The sequence below is a fragment of the Amyelois transitella genome, chromosome W (genome assembly GCF_032362555.1).
Source record: "Amyelois transitella isolate CPQ chromosome W, ilAmyTran1.1, whole genome shotgun sequence".
In the NCBI taxonomy this organism is placed as follows: Eukaryota; Metazoa; Arthropoda; class Insecta; order Lepidoptera; family Pyralidae; genus Amyelois; species Amyelois transitella.
Window position 1 is genome coordinate 7987706 of NC_083536.1, and position 27265 is coordinate 8014970.

General features: G+C 37.6%; 2 protein-coding genes across 2 annotated transcripts; one reads left to right on the forward strand and one right to left on the reverse strand.

Moving 5' to 3' along the window:
* Positions 1-16085: 16085 nt before the first annotated feature.
* On the reverse strand, positions 16086-20499 carry LOC132904234 (uncharacterized). Its single transcript, XM_060954155.1, has 2 exons — positions 19990-20499; positions 16086-17194 (listed from the first exon to the last, which is right to left on the reverse strand). The coding sequence occupies exons 1-2, from the start codon at positions 20310-20312 to the stop codon at positions 16279-16281; spliced, it is 1239 nt and encodes a 412-aa protein (XP_060810138.1). The 5' UTR covers positions 20313-20499; the 3' UTR covers positions 16086-16278.
* On the forward strand, positions 18596-19557 carry LOC132904310 (uncharacterized). Its single transcript, XM_060954238.1, has one exon. It carries the CDS (start codon positions 18661-18663, stop codon positions 19555-19557), a length of 897 nt encoding a protein of 298 aa, XP_060810221.1. The 5' UTR covers positions 18596-18660.
* Positions 20500-27265: the final 6766 nt, after the last annotated feature.

Here is a 27265-nt window from a genome sequence, read left to right on the forward strand (position 1 = left end):
AAGAGGAATCCCAAGTCTATCCCTTAGTCGGCTTTTACGACATCCATGGGAAAGAAATGGAGTCCTATTCTTTTTCTATTGGTGCCGGGAACCACACGGCACGGTGGTGTAATTATATCTGAAGAATGAAGCTATACGAAATATAATATATGATCAAACGAACTTCTGGAATGAAGTTCGATCATTATTATAAGAGTAAGCTTCATTCGAAGATATAAAGTCCCACCCCCCCAAAACCCCATGGAAGTTTCGTAAAGTTCTCTAAAAAGAATGATGGCGCCGTGCGCAGGGATACAGGGTGGGGACAGTATCGATAAAGTTTGTTTAGTATCGATATGAATATCAATTTAACATCTCTAAAACGTGCGATAAGTTACCTGAATGGTAAAAGGACTACATGGTGTATTTATATCTTCGAATGAAGCTTACTCATATAATAATGATCGAATTTCATTCCAGAAGTTCGTTTGATCATATATTATAGTCTTAATGAATTCCTAGATGACAGGGTAAATTTATAATAGTAATGATAATATTGACAATAAATTTATTATTTCTTAAATTTATATATATATTTCCTTTTCTTTATTGACGGTTGCTATAATTCATGTATGCGTGTCATAATATAATATTGCATGTATAAATAAATATTTTGTATGCCGTATGGCCAAACATGTTCAGTCACAACCATATGCTTCTTCATCTGCAATAGATGTATGTACCCATTTATATGTATGTAATGTAACATGTTTTACAAATAAATAATCTTGAATCTTGAAAAATCTTCGGGTACTCAAAACATTGGGTCAACCTACTGAACATTGGGACACCATCATCATACATACATCAGACTTTCCAACACTTGAGGATTTCAAATCTTTTCTCAAGTCCCGAGGTGATGTCTTGGAAGTAATGTATAGATCTAAGCGAGACAAGCAACCCAAGCATTCTTCTAAGCCATTTGCAACAGTTCCTAAACTTGAAACTAAGTCATTGTAATTTCAGCTGAAAGGGATACGAAGCGGCTATGCGTTGTGTGACAGGGTAAACATCGCATCTTTGACTGCAAGGTTTTCAAGAGTCTCTCCACTGAAGAGAAGATGGCTCAAGTTACCAAGTTCAAACTCTGCCACAACTGCTTGCGTCCAGATCATGACGTCACTCGCTGCCGCCTGGGAAACTGTCGCGTATGTAAGGGGCGTCAAAACACCACATTGCACAAATACACAGACACATCTACACCTTCTTCTTTATTATCATCTTCACATCATACCCCTGGCTCTTCATTTGACAGCCAGCAGGGAACAACTCAGGTGAACCCTACAGTCATGTCAATAGGGACTTCATTTGAGGTATTGCTATCTACAGCATTGATTGACATCCTTAACCCACATACAACTAAGTTAGAAACTGCACGGGCACTCTTAGACAGCGGAAGCCAGTCTTCTTTTATCACTGTCGATCTAAGGCAACGTCTTCAACTGGCTTCCCAACCATCTCAAGCTACTAGTATATTAGGCATTGATGATACCAACCTAAGCGTCATTCCAGAGCGGTGTACTGCAATAATCAAAGCAAAACAAGGTACATTTGCTCAACATCATGATTTTTTAGTGCTTCCTCATTTAACGGATCTTATTCTGATATCTCCTTTAAATTAGCGGACCCCTCTTTCAATCAGCCATCCCCAAAAGATGTCCTCCTTGGTGCAGATATATTCTGGGATCTATTGGGGACTGATCAGCATACATTAGGTCGTCACCAACCAACTCTTCATAGTTCAAAGTTGGGCTGGCTTGCTTGGGTTGAAGACTATCTGGGCCTATACCAGTTAGTCTTCAACCCAAGCAAGTACGGTCGCGTTCATAATTGCAGTCATAGTTCACAAAACTTTATAGCTTGCACCGCTGCTATCACTCACACATTCACTCAAATAACACAATAAACAACAAGCGGTGAAGTGTTGGGTAATGCGCCATCAAGAAGAGGGTAGTGTAAAAAGTCGACCGCGTAGCGGCCGTCGTCCGCTAAACAACACAGCGACACGCCACACAGCAGAGATCCATGGTGGAACAGTACGAAAATAATGGCTTCATACCGACCAGAATATTTGCGGAACAGTTCGACACATCAGTGGTTACTGTTCGACGAGTTTGCATCGTGAGAGACTACACCACAGACAGCCAGCAAGAAAACCGTATTTATCCTAAATAAATAAGGAAAGACGTTTAGAATTTGCTCGGCAGTATTTGGATTTTGATTGGAAAAAAGCGATATTTACGGACGAAAAGTTCGTAAAAGACGAAAAAACGGTAGGCTTCATTTATGGCGAAGAAATGCAACTCGGTTTGAAGAAAAAATATGTATTGTGCCAAATATGGAGTACAGAGACACATATCTGTAAATATGTGGGGCTGGATGAGTGCTGCTGGACCTGGGGAACAGGTGTGGATAGCAGGACGCGCTACAGCTGCTCAATATGTGCAAGTGCCATGAAACCATGTTACCAACTGTGCGGTGTATTTATCCGATTAATGGTATGCCAACAATATCATTTGTGCAAGACAACTGCCCTGTACATCAAGTCCATATAGTGCGTGAAAGGTTCTGCCAATTTATATTAAAAGTACCTATTAATTGGATAGTATTTTAAGGACAGCTTCAATATCTTTTCTTTATGAAAACGAATAATAAAGCTGTAACCTTAATAACAGGAGATAAGTGGATAATTCAATTAGTGTATTAGTGTAATATACTATAAATGTATAGACTAGAATAGATTTATTTTCAAAATTGGATACAAGGTGTCACTTATTGACGTCACATCACTTAAATCTAATTATAACTTCTACCGCTTCCAAAGTGCATGTGTAGAAGAAGCGGCGGAACAAACTACACTGCAGCATTTTCATCGGACGTCAATGTACAAATATAGATCTCTTAAATCTAAATCATGGACGAATACACATTGTCTACATTAAAAAACATGAATGAATGTAGAACTAGTTATTTCAATACGAATTCGATATTTCGTCAAATAAATAAAGATAAAATAAAATATGTACACACTGTACACACTGGACATAATTTATGTCAACATCATGTCAAAAATGCACAAGCATTTAAGAGGCCATTATGTCAAACTCGGGCCACACATGTTTATCATTAATATAATCCTCCGTGCTGTAATAGGCTTTCCTACAAAGCTCATCTTTAATGTACTTTTTGAATTTTCTATCATTCATTTCAAGAACACTTTTTGGTAATTTATTATAAAATCTTATACAATTAATCAGAAATGATTTCCCTACCTTAGCCAGCCGATGCGCTGGGATCGACAACTTGTAATTGTTCCGCAGTGATCTACTAGTACATTCACCTACTTTTTTGAAAGCGTCTAAGTTTTTCCTAACATCCATAATGTTATCGAAAATGTATTGTGAGGGCAATGTTAAAATATTAAGGGTTTTGAAAAAATCTCTAAGTGAATCTCTTTGTTTTAAGCCGTAGATGGCTCGAATTGCCCTTTTTTGTAGAATGAAAATAGTTTGTATGTCTGCTACTGCTCCCCAAAGCAGTAGACCATAAGACATTAAACTATGAAAATAACTAAAATATACTAGCTTAGCAGTTGCCACATCCGTCAAATGCCTAATACGACGAATAGCGTATGCTGCAGAACTAAGCCTTTTAGAAAGTTTTAAAATGTGAGCATTCCATTTCAAATTTGAATCTAATGTTATTCCTAAGAAAGTAGTACTATCAACAAAATCTAATCTTTTATTACTTATAAGTTATACTAATATCTACATTTGCCTGCCACACAAGTGTAAACTTAAGCATTGGGTCTTATTTGCATTTAACAGTAAGTTGTTGATTGTAAACCAGTTAGAAATGGCGGCTAAAGTGCTATTCACATCATCACATATTTCGCTACGGCGGTTCATTTTAAAAATTAGTGACGTATCATCTGCAAACAACACGATGCCAGTCTGTTTCTCAATCATGCAAGGCAGGTCGTTGATATATACCAGAAAGAGAAAAGGTCCCAAAATGGAACCTTGCCTTTACCCCAATTTTTACCATCGCTCCTTTCGATTTTGTATTATTTAAATCTACCGTCTGTAATCTATATCACTAAGATATGATTTAATTAGTTCAACGGCATCAGTGTCGAACCCGTAATGAGCGAGCTTGAGCAGAAGAGTTCTATGATCTACGCAATCAAATGCTTGGGTCAGATCGCAAAACACTCCGATGGCATCCTGTGAGTCTTCCCATGCATTGAAAATATGAGTGACAAGAGCCACACCTGCATCTGTTGTACATTTCCCCTCAGTAAAGCCGTATTGCTGACTATGAAATAATTTATTAGACTTAAAGTAACGCTGCATTTGATTAAGCATGATTCTCTCGAACACCTTGCTCAAAATTGCTAAAATTGAGATTGGTCTATAATTACCAGGCTCTGATTTTTCACCTTTTTTGAATAATGGAATTAGTTTACTATACTTCATTAAATTTGGAAATATCCCTTGGTCAACACAATTGTTGAATATATATGCTAAGTCCCCAGCTGACGACTGACTGCAGACATACCCCAATAATCCTCAGACTTTTTCAGTTTAAGTTTTTTAAAGGTATTAATAATGTCAGTAGGGTCAATATTTAAGAATTTAAATTTTGAATTGCAAGTGCTGACATTATTTTTAAGTAGTATTTCGGCTTCATTAGGGCATGAGTCAATATTAGAAGTTAATTCCAACGGTATATTTGTAAAAAAATGTTCAAATAAATTTACTATTTCTGTTGTAGAGGTTCTCAAATTTAATTTCATTAATATTTTCTTTAAAATTACATCTACCAGTTTCCTTGTTTATAACACTCCAGGTTTCCTTTGTTTTGTTAGGAGCATTACTTATTTTGTTTTTAATGAACAAAGATTTAGCATGTAGACATACTTTTTTGAAAATTTTTGAATAATTCCTAACATGGTCTACGAAGCCGCTTTCAAATCGATACTGTTTTTGGGCATATAAATCGTACAAACTCTTTCTACTTTTGTAGATGCCAACAGTAGCCCATTCATTGAATTTAAAGTTATTATTGCATTTCCGCTTATATAGCTTTATATAATCATCAATATGTAAACAAAACTATAGGTAAACTGTTTCAATAAAATTTATAATTTTAATTATTGAATGTTTTATTTTGCTCCCTCTTCTTTAATATTTCTTGCTGATTTCTGTGTTTGAAGACACAGGTATTGTAATTCTTAGATATCAGTTAGTTATTTAGTTACTTAGTTCAAATGGCCCCTTGAAACATTAAAAATTGTCAGTAACATTAAAATAGACAAAAAAAAATCCATGAATAACTTCGGAGTCCAAGTAACGCTAGTAACTAGAACAAGCGAGTGTGAGCAAGCGAGATTATCTAATATATTTTAGATCTCACTTGGTCACACGAAGTAATAAAATTGCTACTCAATAACTTTCAAAAGGACCACTACCTATGTTAGGGTCGTGTGCAGACAAACTTTCAACCTTGTTGAAATGACATAAGTCTGGCAGTCGCAGGCTTCCCTCTATAGGCAAATCTTATGCAAATAATGAGAGCCGACGATATCTCGATCGACAATTATCGGGGCCAGTTCGGCCATCGTTGATTACCGTCTCTTTCTGTTTTGTTATGTTAAATATCATAGAATAATAAACTGTTTTACTTAGTAATCATTGGTATTAAAGACCGTATTCATTTGAAGGAATATTTATTATTTTTAAATATGCATGTGTGTGTGTGTGTGTATCTAGTGGAACCACAGTGCACGCTATTTTAACCCGTAAGAATTTTAAAACTTTGACTGCAGATATGAACGCGATCGTACATTGTAACCATGTCATTAATAATGATAACAACTTAGAATCACAAATTGCAAATTTTTGGGAAATTGAAGATTTTCCGACTTCTAACAAGCCACAATCTATTCTTCTTACTGAAAGCGAACATCATTTTTTAAATAATACTCGTCGCTTAGACAATGGCAGATTTTCCGTTGGTCTGCCCTTAATTGCTTCTAGGGATTGTTTAGGCAACTCTTACCGCATGGCACGTAACCGTTTTCTCAATTTAGAAAAATGTCCTAATCAAAATCCCGATTTAAAACTAATGTATTCTAACTTACATACATACATACATACATAACTCACGCCTCTTTCCACTTGCCACGATCCCTGCATACTTCCTTTGCTTCATCCACATTCATAACTCTCTTCATGCAAGCTCGGCGGTTTCGGGCACTTTTGACCTGACCCTTCACCAGGACGTCCTTAATTTGATCAAGATATGTTCGTCTAGGTCTTCCCACCCCGACCTTTCCCTCCACACTCTCCTTGTATATCTGATTAGTCAACCTGTTTTCATTCATCCTCTCCACATGACCGAACCATCTCAACATACCCTTTTCTATTCCTGTAACTACATCTTCTTTCACATCACAACATTCCCTTATCACGCTGTTCCTTATCCGGTCACTCAATTTCACACCCAACATACTCCTTAACGCTCTCATTTCCACTGCATTTATTCTGCTTTCGTGCTTCTTTTGCCATACCCAACTTTCACTCCCATACATTAATGTCGGGACCAACACGCCCCTGTGCACAGCCAGTCGAGCCTTTTTGGATAGTTTCTGACTGCTCATAAAGGCATGCAAAGCTCCATTCACCATGTTCCCCGCGTTCACTCTCCTTTCAATATCACTATCACACTTGCCATCTGATGTAAACTTTGATCCTAGATATACAAACTCTTTCACTTGCTCAACTTTTTCTCCTCCAATCAAAATATTACATGCTGTCATTCAAATATGTCAAACAACTATCCATAAATAGGTTGAACAGCCATGGTGACGCAACACATCCTTGCCTAACGCCTTTCTCAATCTTAAACCACTCAGTGTGCGCTCCGTTTATCCTGACACAAGCACTCGAATCCTCATATAAGGATTTCAGTGCTCGTATCAAGAGACTGCTCACCCCATGCATAGAAAGTGCTGACCACAATTCATTCCTCTCAACTCTGTCATAGGCCTTTTCCAAATCCACGAATGTGCAATAGACTTTTTGACTCTTGGCCAAAAACTTTTCGGCTATGCACCGCAAAGAAAAGACCTGATCAGTACATCCCATTCCCTTTCGAAATCCCGCTTGAGCATCCCATATTTTGTCATCAGTTTCATTCCTGACTCTATTAATCAATACCTTAGCATACAATTTGCCGACGACGCTAAGCAGGCTTATACCACGATAATTTTTGCAGTCCAGTTGTGACCCTTTTCCTTTGTTAAGTGGCACAATAACAGCCTTACACCAATCTTTTGGTACTCGGCCGCTTCTCCAACACAAATTGAAAAGGCAGTACAACTGTCTAGCTACGACGCCTTTTCCTGCTTTAAGCATCTCGACCGACACTCTATCATACCCGGCAGCCTTACCCGCTTTCATACTCTTAAGTGCTTCCACAATTTCAAACATTTCAATTTCGCCTTCCATCTCATTCTCTTTTTCTTCGCTATAGCAGAACTCTTTCTTATTTTCTTCCTTTTTTTCAAATAAACTCTCAAAATAGTCCTTCCATATCTTTAGCACACATTCTTCTCCTTTCACAACGCTACCATCCTGGCATCTGATCCTAGTCAGCTCTCTGGTTATAGTTTTTCCTCGGGCTGACCTTACGGATTTCCAGAATACTTTCAGATTTGACTGAAAGTCTTCTGATAGCCTTTTATCAAAATCCTCTTTATACTCTTCTTTCTTTCTAATCACAGCTTTCTTAACCAAATCTTTCATTTTTTTATATTCCTTACGTGCTTCATTCACATCCTCATCTATAACCTCTTGCATTCTTAAGTTAGCTTTTGCTGCTAACAAATCCAGCCATGCTTTCTTCTTTAATCGCACAAGTTCTTGCACATCTTTACTCATCCACGCATTTTTGTGATTTTTCCCTTTCCTTCTTCTACTTACACCACACACTTCAACAGCTACTTTCACAATTCTTTCTTTAAATTCCTTCCATCCATCTTCAATATTGCTCCTCTCATCTAAATCTTCAATTTCATCCTTCAGTCTATTAATATACTTCTTACCTACATCCATATCTTGCAAATTTTCTACTTTCACTCTTTCCAAAGCGCTGGTTTGCTCCCTTACCCTGTGCCGCCAGCGATTGAAGATACCCCTTATCCGGGATATCACCAGTAAATGGTCCGAGTCAATGCCAGCACCGCGATATGCACGGGTATCCAGCACTTTGTTCTTCAATCTTTCATCTACAATCACAAAGTCTATCATACTTTTTAAAATACCTTCCACTCTTGTATAGGTGTGGATCTCTTTATGTTGAAACATTGAGTTCGACACAAAAAGATCCCACTCTAGACAAATTTCTAATACATTTCTTCCATTATCATTCACCTTTTCGTCACCAAACGCACCAAGCACCTTTTCCTATCCATCACGCTTTACACCCACCCATCCATTAAAATCACCTAACATAATAATCTTCTCATTTGGCTTGGTAACTTTCAATACTTCTCTTACACTATTCCAGAACTCCTCGTTTTCGCTTTTTGCTGATGTTGTACCCCTCGAACCCACATCCCACGGTGCATAAACACCTAAAACGAAGATCCGAGTGATTCCAACTTTCAGCCTAATCCATAGAAGACGAGGGCTGACACACTCATACTCATTCACACACTCAGCCATTCGTGCAGAAAGGATTAGACCGACCCCTTGACAGCCTCGGCTGGTACTGGAAATTCCAGACCATTACGCCGTGTAAGGGCCGTGCTGCGTCGCGTCGCATCCTTTCCGCTTCGTTTCAGTCACGCACAACACATCCAACCGTCTTTCATCCATCATCTGACATACTTCCTCAATTTTATCCTTCATTCCTCCTCTTACATTCATCGTCGCAAAGCGGCTTTCAGCAGACCGCATACCGCTCCCGCCGGGAACGAGACGTGATGGGGTGCGGACGTTCTAACTTCATTAAAGAATATCATGAGCTTGGTCATCTCACTATAGAATCAAGTTGCGTAAGTTTATTAGATTCCTACTTCTTACTACATCATGTTGTTCTTAAAAATAACAGCGAGTCCACGAAGCTACGTATGGTCTTTGACGGGGGAGCTAAAACCACCTCCGGCTTCTCCATGATAGGTCCAGACATCCAAGACTCTCTCTTCAACATTTTGCTACGCTTTCGCCATTACAAGTATGTACTGTCAGGTGATATTGAAAAACAATACCGTCAAATTGCCCTTTATGAATCGTGTCGTAGCTTACAGCGAATATTATGGCGAGAGAGAGAGGATCTACCTATCCAAATATTAACACTTAATTCCGTCACATATGGCCTTGCTAGTTCTAGCTATCTCGCCGCCAGATGCTTATGGCAGCTTGGTGAAGAGTGTGATGACCTCTCAATTAAATCAATAATACAAAAGGATTTTTTTGCGATGACTTATTATGCGGAGCAGACGCGGAGGATGATCTGCTCTACTCGTATATCAATAACTCTGTATCCGAGAAACTAAAATCTGGCTGTTTTAATTTGCGTAAATATCGTTCTTACTCACAAGTTATTTTAAATTCTGAACATAAAAATATAGATCAAAATAGTTTAATACTGAGTGAATCACGCCAGATCCTAGGATTAGGGTGGAACCCCAGCACTGACACGCTTCACTACAACATTGACATTGATACATCTTCATGCAATGCCGTGACCAAGCATTCCATCATGTCCAACACCTTTAAAATCTTTGACCCCCTAGGGCTTCTATCATTATGTACTGTAAAGCCACGGGCTCTTTTACAAAAACTGTGGTCTCTCAAACTATCTTTTGACGAACCTGTTCCTGAAAATGAACGTCAGGAATGGGAACGGTTTATCAGTAATATCAATCATTTAAAATTTCTTACAATTCCCAGGAACGTGGTGCCACATACTTCGTCATACATTGAGCTTTACTGCTTCAGTGCCTCACAAGTTGCATATGGTGCTTGCATCTATGTCAAAATCATCAGTTCAACTGGCGAGGCCTCCACCAACCTCTTATGCGCGCGATCTCGCTTATCTCCTTTGAAAACAACAAGTATTCCTAGACTAGAGTTATGTGGTGCCTTACTAGCTGCTCGCTTATGCGACGCTGTGCGCTCAGCACTTCGAAAACCCATTCATCGTATTACCTTCTGGACTGACTCTACTGTTGTTCTGGCTTGGCTAAAAACTTGTCCATTCAAGCTTGAAACTTATGTTGCTAATAGGGTTTCCGCAGTCCAATCGCTAACTAAAGAGTCAACCTGGCATCACGTCCCTACGGAAGTCAATCCGGCTGATCTAGCATCACAAGGACTAGATCCACAACTCATACATTCATCCGAGCTATGGTGGCATGGACCTCCCTTCATTTTACTACCGGAGTCCGAGTGGCCCACCTTAGCTACATATACATAACATTCCCGAATCAAAGATAACTTCATTAGCGCAAACTTTAAAATTTATGAATTGCATTAGTCATCCTAAAAAAAACGTGGGAGCTTATAAATACTCTATCTCTTAATAAAGTTAAAACCAATTGTGCTCCTCAAAGATTAAACACTGAAAATAAAACAATAACAGATCCACTCGAAATTTGCCAAACCTTCAATAATTATTTCGCTTCCATAGGGTCTCAATTAGCAAATAAAATTCTTCAGGATACTCCAAACGCTAACATCAATTCTCAGAACCAATTTTCTTATTCCTCAAAATGTCTTTCTGTCTTTGAATCGTGTACTTCTGACAAAATATCAAAAATAATAGACTCTTTTGACCTCAATTGTAGTACTGGCATGGATGGAATTAGTGTCAAAGCTCTGAAATGCATCAAACCACATATAATAGACAAACTAACTTCATGCATTAATAACCTGTTAAGTATAGGCTATTTCCCCGAAACTATGAAAATTGCTAAAGTCAGTCCAATATATAAATCAGGATCAAAAACGGATCCGGGCAATTATCGCCCAATTTCAGTTTTGCCAATACTATCAAAAATTTTAGAAAAAATTCTTCACAATCGTCTGGAAGCTTTCCTTGAATCCATAAACTTCATTTCTAATCGTCAATATGGTTTTAGGCCAAAAAGCAATACTCTTGCTGCAACTATAGACCTTGTAACTAAAATAAAAAACAATATAGATAACAAAAACATAGCACTAGGCGTTTTCATAGATTTCAAAAAGGCGTTTGATACAGTAAGCCATAAACTACTACTAAAAAAACTCGAAACAATAGGTGTGTCTGGTAAGGCTTTGGAAATGTTCAAGTCATATCTTAGTGATAGATTTCAAGTCGTAAAAATCGGTAACCACGCCAGTACAGCGCTCCCGGTGACTTTTGGTGTCCCGCAGGGGTCAATTCTGGGGCCTTTGCTGTTCTTAGTTTACATTAACGATATACAGGATATAGGCCTCCAAGGTGACATAACCCTATATGCAGATGATACCTGCCTATTCTACTATGGATCATCAATTCAAGAAATAACGTCAAAAGCACAAAATGATCTTGATATGCTATATTTTGTTTCAATGCAATCTCTTGACAGTTAATATCAGCAAAACTTCTTACATAATTTTCAGAGCAAAAAATAAACCTATACTACCATACCAAACCATAACTATAAACAACCAACCCATCCGGCAGAAAACATGTGAAAAATATTTAGGACTCCGACTAGACCAATACCTTATCTGGAATAACCACATAGATCACATAAAAAATAGAATTTTGTCTCTAATGGCCTCACTACGAGGTTCTGTCAGTTGTATCCCTAGCAAACTTCGTTTCGTTTTATACAATTCCTTGGTCAAATCTAATTTAACGTATCTTATCGAAATATGGGGAAGCGCATCTAAAACCAAAATATCAGAGTTGCAAATTTTACAAAACAAAATAATTAAAATGTTGTTCAGTTATCCATACCGCACCTCCCGGACTATAATATACAAAGAAACAAAACTTATGAACATAAAACAACTTTACAAATATCACACATGCATACTGATGCGCAAAATTCTCAACAGAACCATTCACACTTCTATACATTTCACACAAATAAAACATGTAACTAAACGCTCGACACGCCGTGCTAGTTTTCTCACACTACCAAAAGTCCGTACAAGCTATGGTAAGCGAATGTTTATCTTTGAAGGAGCACAATTATTTAACAAACTACCCCAAGATATTAAAAAAATTGTTTCATTAAATTTATTTAAAACAAAGCTTGCTGAACACATTTATAAAAATATGTAATTAAGTACTAAATTTAAGTTAATGAACCAATGATTTGTGCAATTTTACATCAATAGTCTTTTTTGTGATAATATCGTATACCCGGATTACCCAGTGACAGTGCAAACGATAAAACTAATTTTAAGTATATTGTAGATTCTCAGCTAAGTGACTATGTATGTCTTTTTGATAAATAAAGATCTTTGAACATAAACACTTGTCGGAGGAGGAGATGTCTATGCGCTCGTTTATGCAGGAGGTTAAAAATATGTTTAACAGCTTCACTGAAATCCAGGATAAAAAGTTACAGTCTATCCAAAATTCAATTTTGGCTATTAAGGGTCAAAATGAAGAAATTATGCATTCGTTGACTTTTCTCAGTAAAAAATATGACGAAATGCGAGAGGAAATTGATAACTTCAAGAAAGAGCAAAAGGAAACTAGAAGTTCCATCGAGACGCTCGAAAACAAAATTGAGCTACTAGAACGCAAATCAAAAATAAATGAGGTGGAAATTCGTAACATTCCCAAGCCGACCGGCTTAGAAACTGCCCTTGATTGGCGTCGACATAGGCGAATCAGAAATTAAAACAATTCATAGGGTAAATTTAAAAATAGAGACAAACAAACCTATTTTGGTCGATTTTGTAAGCCTTGCTAGCAAAAACAAATTACTATCTGGACTTAAAAGCCATAATGCCCAGCACCCCGCAAACAAATTAAATACTAAGCACCTGCATCTAAGTGGTCCGGTACAACTTGTATACATTTCGGAATCCTTAACCTTCAAGGCTAAAAAACTGTTTCGAATAGCTAGAGACTTTGCGGCCGCTAACAAGTACCGTTTCTGTTGGGCTTCGCACGGGATTGTTTATTTGAGGCAGAATGAAGGCGCAAGAGCTATAAGGATTACTTGCGAAAACGACTTCCCGAAACCAGAACATGTTTCAAAGTGGCTATATGAGTCAAACCACTGTATGTTATTATATGTTACCTATAATTTATACTCGTATGTTAGTATCTTGGTCTTTATATTATTCTTATGCATACTATTTCTGTATAGCCAACTATTTGTATTTTTCCGTAAAAAAACTTATGCCAACTGTACAATTGTAGTGTTTATGCACAGTTCTAATATTCTATCTAATATAAACATTATGTGTTTATCGCACATATATTATATTGTATTCACCATTCATGATTACATTGCATCAAATATACAGATCCTGATTTCTTCTAATATAAAATATGTGTTCAACTAATATAGATTTTAACAACATAATTGATGAAAGTAATAAAGTAATATGCAATCAAATAAAAAATCCAAGCCTATGTTCAAGTACTTTACTGAAACAAATAACACCTAATACTAAATTCAAATTCAAAAAAAAAAAATATTTATTGTGGTACACAGGTATAAAAGATATAAAAATGATAAACATGTAAGGTGTCACTGTGGCCTGTCTATAATAGACGTACAATAATTAAGGTACTTAGTCGCTAAATTAAAAAAACAAAAAATACCAATTGCTTCCAAACCATTAAAAAAGAAAGAAAAAAAAAACACATACAAATATATCCCAAAGCAATTCGTCAAAGTGGCTAATTCCAGTCCTTTAAATCGTCATTTAGAAAGTCATTTATATTATAATAGCATCTGTCTGTCAAAAATGATTTCAATTTATTTTTAAATGTCACAAAATCGAGAATTTTAATGTTGTCGGGTATTTTATTAAAAATTATGGGAGCCATTCCGATAACATTTTTATTCATCATGGCAGTTTTAAATCCACCAGTTACCAACTTATATTTGTGTTGGGGTCTGATGTGATCTACCCTCATCCTAATGTCGGAAAGTTTTTTGAATAAATTCGAATTCAATTTCACAAAAATACATAATTCTAATATAAAAATACATGGAAGTGTCAATAATTTCAGTGATTTAAATATCAGTGATTTAAATAAACAACTGTGTATATTAAGCCTTAATATACGTAGTCTTAATAAAAATTTAGATAGGTTTCTACTCTTTTCGTCGTACATTGACGTGTCTATTGATATTTATGTATTTGGTGAGAGCTGGACTAATGAAAATTCTATACTTCCCTCCATTAATAAGTATAACTCTTATCATACAAAAAAATCGTATAATATAGCGGGCAACATTGTAGGCCCTTCCGGGGAGACATCGCGTCACTCTCCGCCCCCCCTCGTCCATACCACGCCGTTCCCAGCGCCCGCGCAGAGGACCGCCCGTGCGCCTCATTGAACAAGTCAGTCTTTAAACAACGCGCGGACCGGTGCGGTGTACACCTCTTATTAGCGAGCGAGTTTTGTATTTCTTTTTATAAGTTACCGAAGTAAAGTTGTTATCCCGTAGTTGGCTTTTACTTCTCAATCTCGCCCCGCTATATTGGCGCTATTATTCGCGTGTGTTGTTGTGTTCTACGACGGAAAAACGCCGTTTGTCACGTAGTCACGTTAAAGACTCAAAAGCTGGACATAGTTTCGCGACAGAAGTGTCTGTTATATTCTGCGAACAGCATAATTTATTTAGGTTTTGTATCTAAACTGTTTGTGTACCTATCGTGACAGCGTGTCTGTTTGTTCCCACGATAGTGGACAGTTTACGTACCTAAATACCGTTTTAATAATACAAAAACTTACCAAAAATAGTTTCGTGTACCATAAAAAAAAAGGAACCGTTGTTTGGGTACGTGAACAGTTAACGTACCTAAGGCCGGGACTCCACCAAAGCGGAGACGAGACGAGCGGAGAGGAGATGTTTTTTAAACAACCAATAGAATTAAGTTATTGACACGTCTCCTCTCCGCTCAGCTTCAGTGGAGATCGCTGTGCGGAGATGTGTAATATTTGTATGTCGCGATGGAAGCGGAGATGTGAGCTGTGCGCGGACGACGCGCAGTGGAGACGAGAGATGTGAGCGGCGTGCAGTGAGCGATGTCACCCTCCCCCCTCTCGCCCGCTAGCAACCCGCAGAACCCCGCGCGCGCGCCGGCCGGCTAGGGATGTGACATTGCTGATAAAAAATCGATTTTTATATAATCGATTTATTTTTTAAGTATGAAAAATCGATTAACAAAAAATCGATTTTTCTTAAGAAAATAATCGATTTTATTATATTGATAGATTTTTTCCTAATTTTTCAATTTATGTCAAAATAAACGCCATATACATTATATCAATAGATTTATTCATTAAAAATAAACAACAGAAACAGTTAGTTCTTATATAATCAACACAAATTAAAGTTATTAACAATCAAGTTTGAAAAATTTAGTTTCAGCAACGAATAATGAATAAAATATCAACCGAATGTCGGTAAAATACTGTTCATCGACTAATTCCATCTAGAGAATGTTTGATTAAATTAATCATCTAAACTGTTTTAAGAGCATAGAAAGAATGCACAGATGGCGTTAATGTAATATTATGGAGCTATGATAGTATTCTTTGGCAGTTCGCGTTCCGGGCTCCAAGCCAGAAGACAAAAACGTAATGTCGGAGTGAATTTATTGTATGATTATAAAAATCGATTATTAATCGATTATTAATTTTAAAAAAATCACAAACAAAAATCGATTTTTACTTTAAAAAAATCGATTTTTAATCGATTTTTTCCATAATCGATTTTTTTTTCACATTCCTACGGCCGGCCATCTTGCTAGTACCATGCGCGCGAGCACACGCTTTTATCGTGAATAATTTGTGCAGTTTGTATTTTTCAACGTAAACAATTAGTTAATTTAAATAAAACGTAATGGATGAACAATTTATTGAATCAGTAAAAAAATATCCATGTCTATGGAACACATCAATAGATACCTATAAACTTACTGACGTCAAAGATGCAGCTTGGGAGAACGTTTTGAAAGAAACTCAATTATCTGACGGTAAGTGCAATTTATTATATTAAGTATTTCGTTCAAGTAATGTTGTAATACGAGTGTCTTGCCATGGAACGGCGCCCTCGTTGTTGAAATAACTACAGAATTTTTCTCGAACTTGATAGGCATCCATATTGTCATTCGATAATAGATTTTCCACGTTTGTGTCGTTAAACATAGTCGTGGCCAAACCCGTTTCATTATTATCTAGATAGCCAGGCATCTTGTCAATTAAAAAGTTGTGTAGAACACACGTTGCTTTTATCACTTTTTCCACTGTTTCTATTTTACATTCAAATTCTTTACGGTATACGTACCATTTCCGTGATAATACACCAAATGTAGCTTCCACAATACGACGAGCTCTTGAAAGTCTATAATTGTATGTTCGTTTTTCGTTATTTAAATTATCGCGTGGATATGGTCTCATTAAGTTAGTCATCAAAGGGAAAGCTTCGTCTCCAATAAAAACAAACGGTACAGGTTCTCCATTTTGGTACAAGGGTTGTGGCTGTGGTAGATTTAGTCTGTTTTCTCTCAAACGAATTCCGAATATACTATCAGCAAAAATACCACCATCGCTGAACCTTCCCATTGAACCTATATCTACCATAATTATTCTTCGGGTAGCGTCGGCTACGCACATCATTACAGTTGAAAACCTGTGTTTATAACAGTAATATGAGGACCCAGATTTTGGGGGTGCAAACATGTACACATGCTTGCCATCAATGGCCCCGACGCAGTTTTTGAATTGCCAGATTTCTTCAAATTGCTTTGAAATTTTTTTCCAATCATTTTCATTAAGTTCTGGCATAACCAAAGGTTGTAATACTGTCCACAAGGCATCGCAGACATCTTCTATAATTCTTGGAACAGTCGATTTTCCAATCCTAAAATTTTCAGCTATTTGTGAAAATTTTGAACCAGTCGCCAAATACCTGTAATAATTATAATATAGATTTATATTTATGTGTCGTGGTTTCAGTTAGAATAGAAGGGTCATTTCAAAATAATATCTTAATCAGTGTCGTGTTGTTTCCGGAACTATAAAAGATTAGGCATTACTGAAATTATGTATTTACAGAATTTTCACTCGTTCAAAAGTTATAGCCATTTTTAAATAATAGAAAAGAAACAATTAAAAGTCTAAGATTCGGTTCTCTGCCTTTTCGGCGAAAATCGTTTGGCAGATCATCACTTGCCAATCAACGTTTCGCAGAATTTTATTTCGCGGAATAATCATTTGCCAACTATATCACTTAATTTTGTTTCATTTCCCAACTTAACTATTGCCAACTGTACGTTTGGTCTGGCTTTTATAATGACACTTTTCACAAGGCCAACTTTCAAGTAGCGAACGTTTCAGTTAGAGTAATATTCATTTAATTTTATGTATTGTTTACCAAATAATATATTATTGTTTTTTTTTTCCATAATTATTTTTCTACTGTAGCTAATATTCAAGTGCCCTGTGTAGTGAAACAAAAGCGATTCGGTTCTGGCACTTCGCCGGCCGCTGCCGCGGCACGCTCGCTTCGCTCGCTCGGCTCGTGCGTTGATGGTCGCAGTTCTAACCTAACCTAACCGATTTCTTTCGATTTCACCTCAACTACGTTAATAAAGGAAACCGTTGCCAACGAGGGGGAAATAGAAAATATATTAACAGGTGCCCCACCAGAACCTAAGAAAAAAAAAATACTTAGACAAAGACGAAAGAATCAACAGAAGTCTTGAACACAAATCTTCATATTCACATGAAAATTATTAATGTGCATTGCTGCTAATTTAAAGTGTTAATTTTTTTTTTGTAATTCTTTAATAAAAATTGCATGTCGAAATTAGTTTATTTTATATCATAATATAAATGTACGAAAAGGGTACTGTTATACAGACGAAACGTTATTCGTCTAAAAGTTGTCTGGCCTAGTGAAGGATTTGATAAATGATAAGTGCCCGAAACGTGTTCTGTCATTATAATAATGAGCTTAACAATAATTCTACCAAATGAAACGTTATCATACAAAAATTTGACAATCGTTAGTTGTCAAAGTGAAAATCAGGCGAACCGTTGGTTGGCAAGTGATAATCCGCTAAACAATTTTCGGCGAGAAGGCAGGATACCCTAAGATTCACACGAGCACAACACATTGAAATCAAACAAATAAAATGGATTTATCACTCGTTATTTATTAACATTTCAAATTTCGACGCCGCCGTCTGCCGCGACCACGTACGAGAGATACAATCCGTTTTGTTTGTTTGATTTCAGATATTTTTTTTTATAAATTGGTTTCCCTTGAAACTCTGGTATTTTTTAAATATTTATAATGGTTATAAATTCTGCATGAGTGATAATGCGGTAAGTATATTTTGACTATGGCAATGTCAACATTTAATATTTATAATGATTTCAATTATTTTTATTTCAGTAAAAACGGCTAAATCTAAGTGGAAAAAGTTGAGAGACAGCCACCGGGACGCATTAAAAAGGAAGAATGCCACTAGAAGTGGACAGAGTGGTAAACAAATTCGTGAATGGAAATATGAGAAGGTAATGGAATTTTTGATACCATATATGACGAATAGAAACAGGACTACAAATTATACCTCACAAACAAATATAAATGAACAGGAAACATATTCATTGGAAAGTAATGTAACCGATGAGTTTTTTGAAACATCAAGCAATCATACAAGAAGCACTCCAGAAGATCGTCCATCTGTACAACATTCGCCGTCACCGACATCAAGCGTCTCAGCCTCGACATGCAGAAATGCAACAAGAAAATCGGATGAAATAAGTAATTTACTTATACAGCACCATGCAAACCGTGAAAGAATACGCCAAGAAAAACTAGAAATACAATCATTGATAGAGAAAAATAATACCCTTGACGAAATGGACACTTTTTTTCTGTCGATATCAAAAAGTGTAAAAAAGCTTTCTCAATATATGCAGCTTCAGGCTAAACGTAAAATTTTCAATGTTCTTTTAGAATTGGAAGAACTTGAGCTACAAAACACATGGTATAACACAAATGAAAATAATTGGTATTCCCCCGGTTACACTTCAGCACCGGGTCCAAGTTCGACACCGGGTCCTAGCTCAACACAGGCACCGGTTCTTACATCAACACAGGCCGGTGGTCCTAACTCAACACAGGCACCGGTTCCCAGCTCAACACAAATACCGGGTCCAAGTTCGACACAGACACCCGTTCCAAGCTTGGAAGATACGCACATGACCGATGAACAGATAGAAGCATTCAGAAACGAAGAAGACACATATGATAATTTGTAACTATATGGAAAAGAAAGCAATATGTCTCATGTGATTTACTGTTATAATTTTTTTGTACGTTATGTTTCTAATATAACCTTACGTTTTTTTTGCTACTGCCAGAACGGCAGTTGATTTTTTTGTTTTCTTTATGAATAAATAAGATAATATAAAAATATATTTGGTTTTTACATAATATGCATCACTCCAGTCTCCCGGAGGGGTAGAAAGAGACAACGGATCTCGATTTCTCGTAATCCTTACATACCTCAGTTTACATAATATTTTTCATGTATTCTCGTACTTCTTGATTCTCGTTTTGAGTACTTCTCACTTAGCCCTTTTACACAAAAAAAAAACAAACACTCAAAAAAGACTGATCACATTCAAACGCAGATAACACACATAAACACAAACAAACATTAACAAAAAAATAATTAGGTAGGTACTTACTTCAAACATACTGCTAGCCGCTCTTGGGTACAGATAGATCTCCTGTAGTTAGTATCTTGCTTGAATATATGCGGTTTAATTAAGTTATGTAGTTCGTAGAATATATTCCTCGGTAGTCTGTAGGACTTGGTAAAACTTTCATCATCTAACTCATTAAACAGAGTAAAAAATTCTCCATGACTGGTATGGTAATACAAGTGACTTCTTTTCCAAAACCGATGTTTTCTTTTGTTTAGGTAGTATAAAGCTATCAATTCTGCTTCTTCAGACTGTAGTTCTTCTTCAAGTAAAAGAAGATACTTTTTTTGTAATAATAGCGACATCGTCTACCTTTCGTGTCAGAATGCGTACTGAGCACTCAACGCCCCGCACCCGAGCTGAAAAACATCTCTTCTCGCACAGCACACAGCACACCGCACACATCTCCGCTTTGGTGGAGTCCCGCGAGCTGAAAAACATCTCTTCTCGCACAGCACACAGCACACCGCACACATCTCTGCTTTGGTGGAGTCCCGGCCTAAATACTCTTTTGTGTTGAGACTTTACCTACCTGCAGTGAACAAAAACTTGCCAAAAATTTTAGTGTACCCAAAAAAAAAAAAAAACCGTTTGGGAACCTATCGCGACAGTGTTACTGTTTTGTTTCGCGATACACGTGTAGGTGCTATAATAGTTACGACTTTTTTGACGCGGCCTGACTTTTGTTTTTAAAACTTTTTATATAACTATTGTGTTGTTTGGACATTATAAAGACTTTGGTGTACGTTGTGATAGTGCGTCTGGACTTTCGTGAACTCTTATTTCGACATACACGTATTGCTTCATCGTGTTACCATGGTGCTTACGAGATCTCGCGCAGATAGTCCGTCGGCGGGCGCGGCCCAAGCTAATGTGGTGGCGTCGCCGCCGCCCACTCCGGAGGCTGTACAACAACCTGCACCTGCGCCAGAGGCTGTTCCATTGCCTCCGCTTGCTCCGATCATGATAACAACCGAGCAGCTGAGATTTTTAATGGAAAGGGTAAATGGCCCACCAACTGTAAGTAGTTCCTTACATGGTAATTTCGCAAAATGCACAACACGATTCGACGGCGAGAAGTCAAGCAACGTGGAATCTTTTGTAGACGCCATAGAGGTCTATAAAGATTGTGTTGGAGTAAGCGACGAAAACGCCTTGCGTGGCTTGCCTATGTTACTCACCGGGTTGGCTGCGACATGGTGGCAGGGTGTGAAGGATCATACCCCAACCTGGTCTGCCGCCATCGAAGCACTCAAACAAACGTTTGGACCAAGGTTGCCCCCACACAAAGTTTATCGGAAAATATTTGAAAGGGAACAGCGTAGTGACGAAGCTACAGACCTTTTCATATGTCACATCAGGGCATTAATGTCACAGTTACCCCTTCATTCCCTGTCGATGACCGTGCAATTAGATATGACGTACGGTTTGCTACATCGACGTATTCGTGAAAAGGTTTCGCGTTTGGAATTTTCTACCTTCGCTGAGCTTATTACTATGGCCCGTCGTGTCGAAGATATTTTAGATGAAAGCCGAACATCGACCAGCGATGTTAAACCGTTATGTTCGACGGCAAAGCCTACTACTGTACCCATTTCTCCGACGGCTTCGCAGTCGACAGTATCTTATAAGAATAAAGCTCGGCCACACTGTAATTACTGTAAAAAGTATGGTCATCTGAAAGATGCCTGTCAAAAGTTAGCCAAACAGAAACTTGGCACTGATGGAGAACCACGCGTCTCAACTATCACGTGTTTCGGGTGCGGTGCGCCTGGCGTGATCCGATCCAACTGCTCGACTTGTAAAAAGACAGGACCGGTTCCGTCCGTATCAACTTCTTTTAAATCTGTTTCTGCACATAGTGTAAATATAGATTCGCGAGTGCGACCTTTTTTAGAAATTGAAATTTATGGTGAACGTGGTAAAGTGCTTATAGACACAGGTGCCAAACATTGTATAGATAGTGTTAGTCTTAGAGCTCATTTAGTTAAGTATGGCCATAAGTTTGAAAATGTATTTACTGAGCTTAAATACGCGGACGGGCGGGCAGTTGCGCAAATTGTTGAACGTACGCAAGTTAGGGTTAGGGTACGCGATGTCTCTTTAGATGTTAAATTTATAATGTTGCCCAATGCTACTGAAAGTTTGTTGGGAATGAATTTTATTCAGGACGCTGGCATGGTATTAGATTTTTCTCCACCACGATAGGGTCCCTCAACCCATCGTCTTTGAACCTAATGGTGGTAGGTCATACGAACCTTTGCATTGCTCGTCTGTGGGTCTTCGCGAGGATGAAGGATTCCACTTAGGTAAGGACGAACGACAACAGCTGTCCAACCTTCTGAATGTCAATGAGGACATTTTCACTCCAGGGGGAGGACCCACTCAGTTTGCTGTTCACCACATTGATACCGGAGCCGCCAGGCCTATTGCGAGTCCACCTTATCGCATATCAAAAGTTTGTAGTCCTACTTCTTATCTTGTCGTTGATAGTAACAACATTGTAAAGGGCAAATACCATGCCGGCGCCTTAACACGTTACGTGGGTAAATCTCCTGTTATTGCGCATCAGCGCCATCGCGGTAGACAAGCCAAGTCACAGTCGGGTCGACCATGTAATTTGGAGGGGGAGGATATAGCGGGCAACATTGTAGGCCCTTCCGGGGAGACATCGCGTCACTCTCCGCCCCCCCTCGTCCATACCACGCCGTTCCCAGCGCCCGCGCAGAGGACCGCCCGTGCGCCTCATTGAACAAGTCAGTCTTTCAACAACGCGCGGACCGGTGCGGTATGCACTTCTTATTAGCGAGCGAGTTTTGTATTTCTTTTTATAAGTTACCGAAGTAAAGTTGTTATCCCGTAGTTGGCTTTTACTTCTCAATCTCGCCCCGCTATAATAACCAAAATGACGGGGTGGTAGTGTATGTTGCGAATTATCTTAAACACAAGGTCTATGAACCTGAAAATATAGCCGATTGTAACTGCCTGGTCATAGACTTAGATAGCAAAATTACAATCATATGCATATACCGTTCTCCCAGTTATACAAATTTAAAAAACTTTTTCAGTACCTTGGATAAATTACTAAGTTCAATTAAAACTCAATCAATAATTATTACTGCAGATATTAATATAGACACACTTGACAGCAGTGTAACTGAAACCATTGATTACCTTGAGTTAATGGCGTCTTATGGGCTAAGCCAGGGTATTACTAAGATGACCAGACCTTCATCAAGTACGTGTCTAGATCATTTCATGGTTAATAGTAAGTTTCCCTGGGAGACACTTGTGTTTGAAGAAACCAAGATTACGGATCACTCGCCCATTTTACTTTACTCTGATAATGTCGAGCTAACATCAAAAACTCATAATCCCAAAATTAAAATTAAACTGAATTACGAAGCTATAAAAGCCTATCTTGAAGAATGTTCTTGGACAGAATATTATGAAAGTACTGACGCAAATTGGTGCGCAAACTTCTTAACTGAGCAATTAAAGTTTACAATTAACAATTTCTCAATACCTTTAAAAACACCAAAACGAATAAATCAATTGAAACCTTGGATTACAATAGGAATAATAAGATCATTAGATAAAAGAGATATGATTCACAAATCATTAAAAAAATCAAACAACGAGAAACTCAAAACATTATATATAACTTAACGTAGCTGGTGCACAAAAATTGTCAAAAGATTAAAAAAAGAATATTATAGAGAAAAGCTAGCAAAGTCCTCAAATAATATAAAAGAGACGTGGAAGATTGTAAAAGAAGTAGGAAATCTTGACAGTAGGAACCAGTTAGCATCTGATCTTCTATCTATCAAGAACTCTCCACTCGAGTCACTGGAAAATGTTAATGAATTTTTTACTTCTATCGGTAAAGATTTGGCTCAAATAACATTAAATAAACTAAAAGTAAATGAATCAGATTTAGCAGCTAAGGCAAATAATATTAATGGTCCCCTTAATTCTATGTCCCTATATTTAACTGATCATATGGAAGTCATTAGTATAATAAATAGTCTCAAAACCAGTTGCTCCACAGGTAATGATGACATTCCAAATGCGTACTATAAAAATCTGAAGGATGTACTTGGCAAACCCATAGCACACCTTTGCAACATTAGTTTTATATCAGGCATCTTCCCAGATTGCTGAAAGAGGCAAATGTAATACCAATACATAAGGCAGGCGATACCTCTAATCCTTCCAACTTCAGGCCAATATCTATACTCACGGCATTGTCAAAGATAATGGAGAAAATTTCTGGTAAAAGGTTAATAAACTATTTGGAATCAAATAAATTACTTGCTGCGAATCAGTTCGGTTTCAGATCGAAAACCTCCACAGAAGATGCTGTACTAAGTCTCTCTTCCAAAAGAACTAAAGCTCTAGATAATAAACAGAAGTGCATAGGCGTATTCCTAGACCAACAAAAGGCTTTCGATACAGTTTCGATTCCAATATTATTATCTCGGCTTGAAAATTTGGGAATTAGAGGTATCGCTCTTAAATGGTTTTCAGACTACCTTTCCAGGAGATGTCACAATGTTCAAGTGGACGAACATACTAGTAACTCTGCCGCATGTTCCTTTGGCGTGCCGCAGGGCAGTGTCTTGGGTCCCGTACTCTTCCTTGCGTACATAAATGATCTCTGCAGTATGCAGCTACACAACGGTGAGATGTTGATGTTTGTAGACGATACTGCAATTGTCTTTTACGAATCGACTTGGGAACAAGCACGTCAATTAGCCCAAAAAGGACTATCAAAGGTAACATCCTTGCTCGAATACATTCTGCTCTCACTCAACACAATAAAAACCAAATATATTTGTTTCTGTATTTCAAATGCAAGTAGACCGGATAACAACTTCTCATTACCTATTCATACGTATCCCTGTAATCGAAACACTGAAATTCCATCTGGCTGTGACTGTCCAATTCTCTGCCGTACAGACTCTTTAAAATACCTAGGTATCATTATTGATGAACACCTGAACTGGAAACCACATATTGCTCTAATAGCTAAACGTGTTCGTAGACTAATGTTCGCTTTCAAGAACCTTAGAACTGTGGCAAACTTTCCATTACTTATTTCTATTTACAAAGCTTTATGTGAGTCTTTACTGTGCTATTGTATTTCTGTGTGGGGAGGCGCAGCGCAGGAACACTTCCTACCAGTGGAAAGAGCACAAAGAGCAGTTTTGAAAGTACTCATGTCAATTCGTCATCCAACTGCGCTACTTCATTTCAAAACTAAGACCCTAAGCTTACGCAAGCTCTTCATATATAATGTTGTTCGCAGGTTTCACCGTCATTCTGCACAAACCTTACTGTCTGACACTAGAAGATATCGGTTTAATGTACCCCTATGTAAGACTCGCTTTGCTCAAAGATTATACAACTTTCTAGCCCCAAGAATATATACCATCCTTCAAAACAGATTAAATATTATAAAGTACACTAACAGACAATTAAAAGATAAGTTATTTAACTATTTACTCCCTCTAAATGAATATGATATAGATCACCTCTTGACACCATTAAAATAATGAAAAAAAAAACCGAAACACATATTAACAAAAAAAATAAATAAATAAATAAAAATAAGGCATAAGGCTCTCCAACGCAAGAGAAATATAAATTTAAATAAAAAAAAAAAAATTACTTTCTTATGCACGAGTATTTATATATGCGTTTGTGTCTATATGTATCTTGTATATTTTTATATATGTATGTATGCCCTTAAATATATATATTTTTTTTTCTCTTTATATTGTATGTTCCTATATTGTTTATCTTATACACCCAACGCAAGCATCTCGGTTCTATAGATATAATTAAATTACAATAGAAGCCTATTCTGGGAGATGGGGACCTGGTGTCTTGTACGACAGGCAGTTTAAGCCTATTTCAAGCGCCAGTCTTCACAAAATTTACAGTAATTAACTATTTTTATTATAAGTAGTAGTATAAGTAACTTGCATGTACCAAATGTAAAATTTTGTGAAGAAAATAAATAAATTTATTATTTATTTATTTATTTATTACACATAACTACAAAATCAGTCTCTTCCACCATAGATTTTTCCAGATTTTCAAACTATATACGATTACTGCACACCATGGCATATGTACAACGTTTTATAAATATAAAATATAAACATCAATTCCAAAAAATCCATAACATTTAGTGTAGAGGAATTAGAAGTCGCTAAACTAACACTTGTTAAACTTTCACAAAAGGAGTCATTCCCACAGGAACTCAAATCACTTCTTTGTAACAAACCTATTAACTCAAAGTCAAACTTACTTCCCTTAAATCCATTCATCGACTCTCAGAACATTCTGAGAGTAGGGGGGAGTCTCGATAAGTCTAACTTAGAATATTCACAGAAACATCCTATACTTTTATGTGCTAAATACACTCTAACACAATTAATTTTCACATATGAACACAGACGCCTTTTACATGCAGGGCCCCAGCTTTTATTAGCATCTGTTCGTGAGCAGTTCTGGCCAGTATCCGATAGGGACCTGGCTCGACGCACAACTCACAAGTGTGTCACTTGCAGGCGACACTGTGGTAAAACCATGTCCAACATTATGGGCACACTTCCTTCTCAGCGCCTAGTTCCGGACTTTCCATTTTCTATTGTATCAGTTGGCTTTGGAGGGCCCTATCTCATTACAGACCGCCGCGGTCGCGGATGCAAAATAACAAAATGTTACCTGTGCCTCTTGTGCCTCCAAATTTTGTCGCAGCTGCAAAGGAGCTGCAACACTTCTTCAAGCTTTATTCAGATTCCCTTGTTGACTTTGCCTCTGATCATGATATAAAGTTTTAATTTACCCCGGCTTACGCTCCTTACTTTATCGGCTATGTAGAAGCAGGCAGCAAGTCTGCAAAATTTCATATAAAACGTATAATGGACGACACACACCTCACCTTCAAAGAGCTGTCTACCCTATTCGCCCAAATAGAGGCAAACCTCAATAGTCGCCCTCTCACCCCTCTGTCTCCCTCTCCTAACGACTACAATGCGCTCACACCGGGACACTTTCTCCTTGGCAGGCCGCTCACATCACTACTGGGCCCGTCGCTGCAATCTCCTGGAGCACCTTCGGCAACACTTCTGGAAGCGGTGGCAAGCTGAATGTGGCGGAACTTCAGCAACGAGTCAAATGGCGTTCACGGCAGGCTGACCTAAAGACAGGAGAGTTGGTAGTCTTGAAGGAGGACAACTTACCA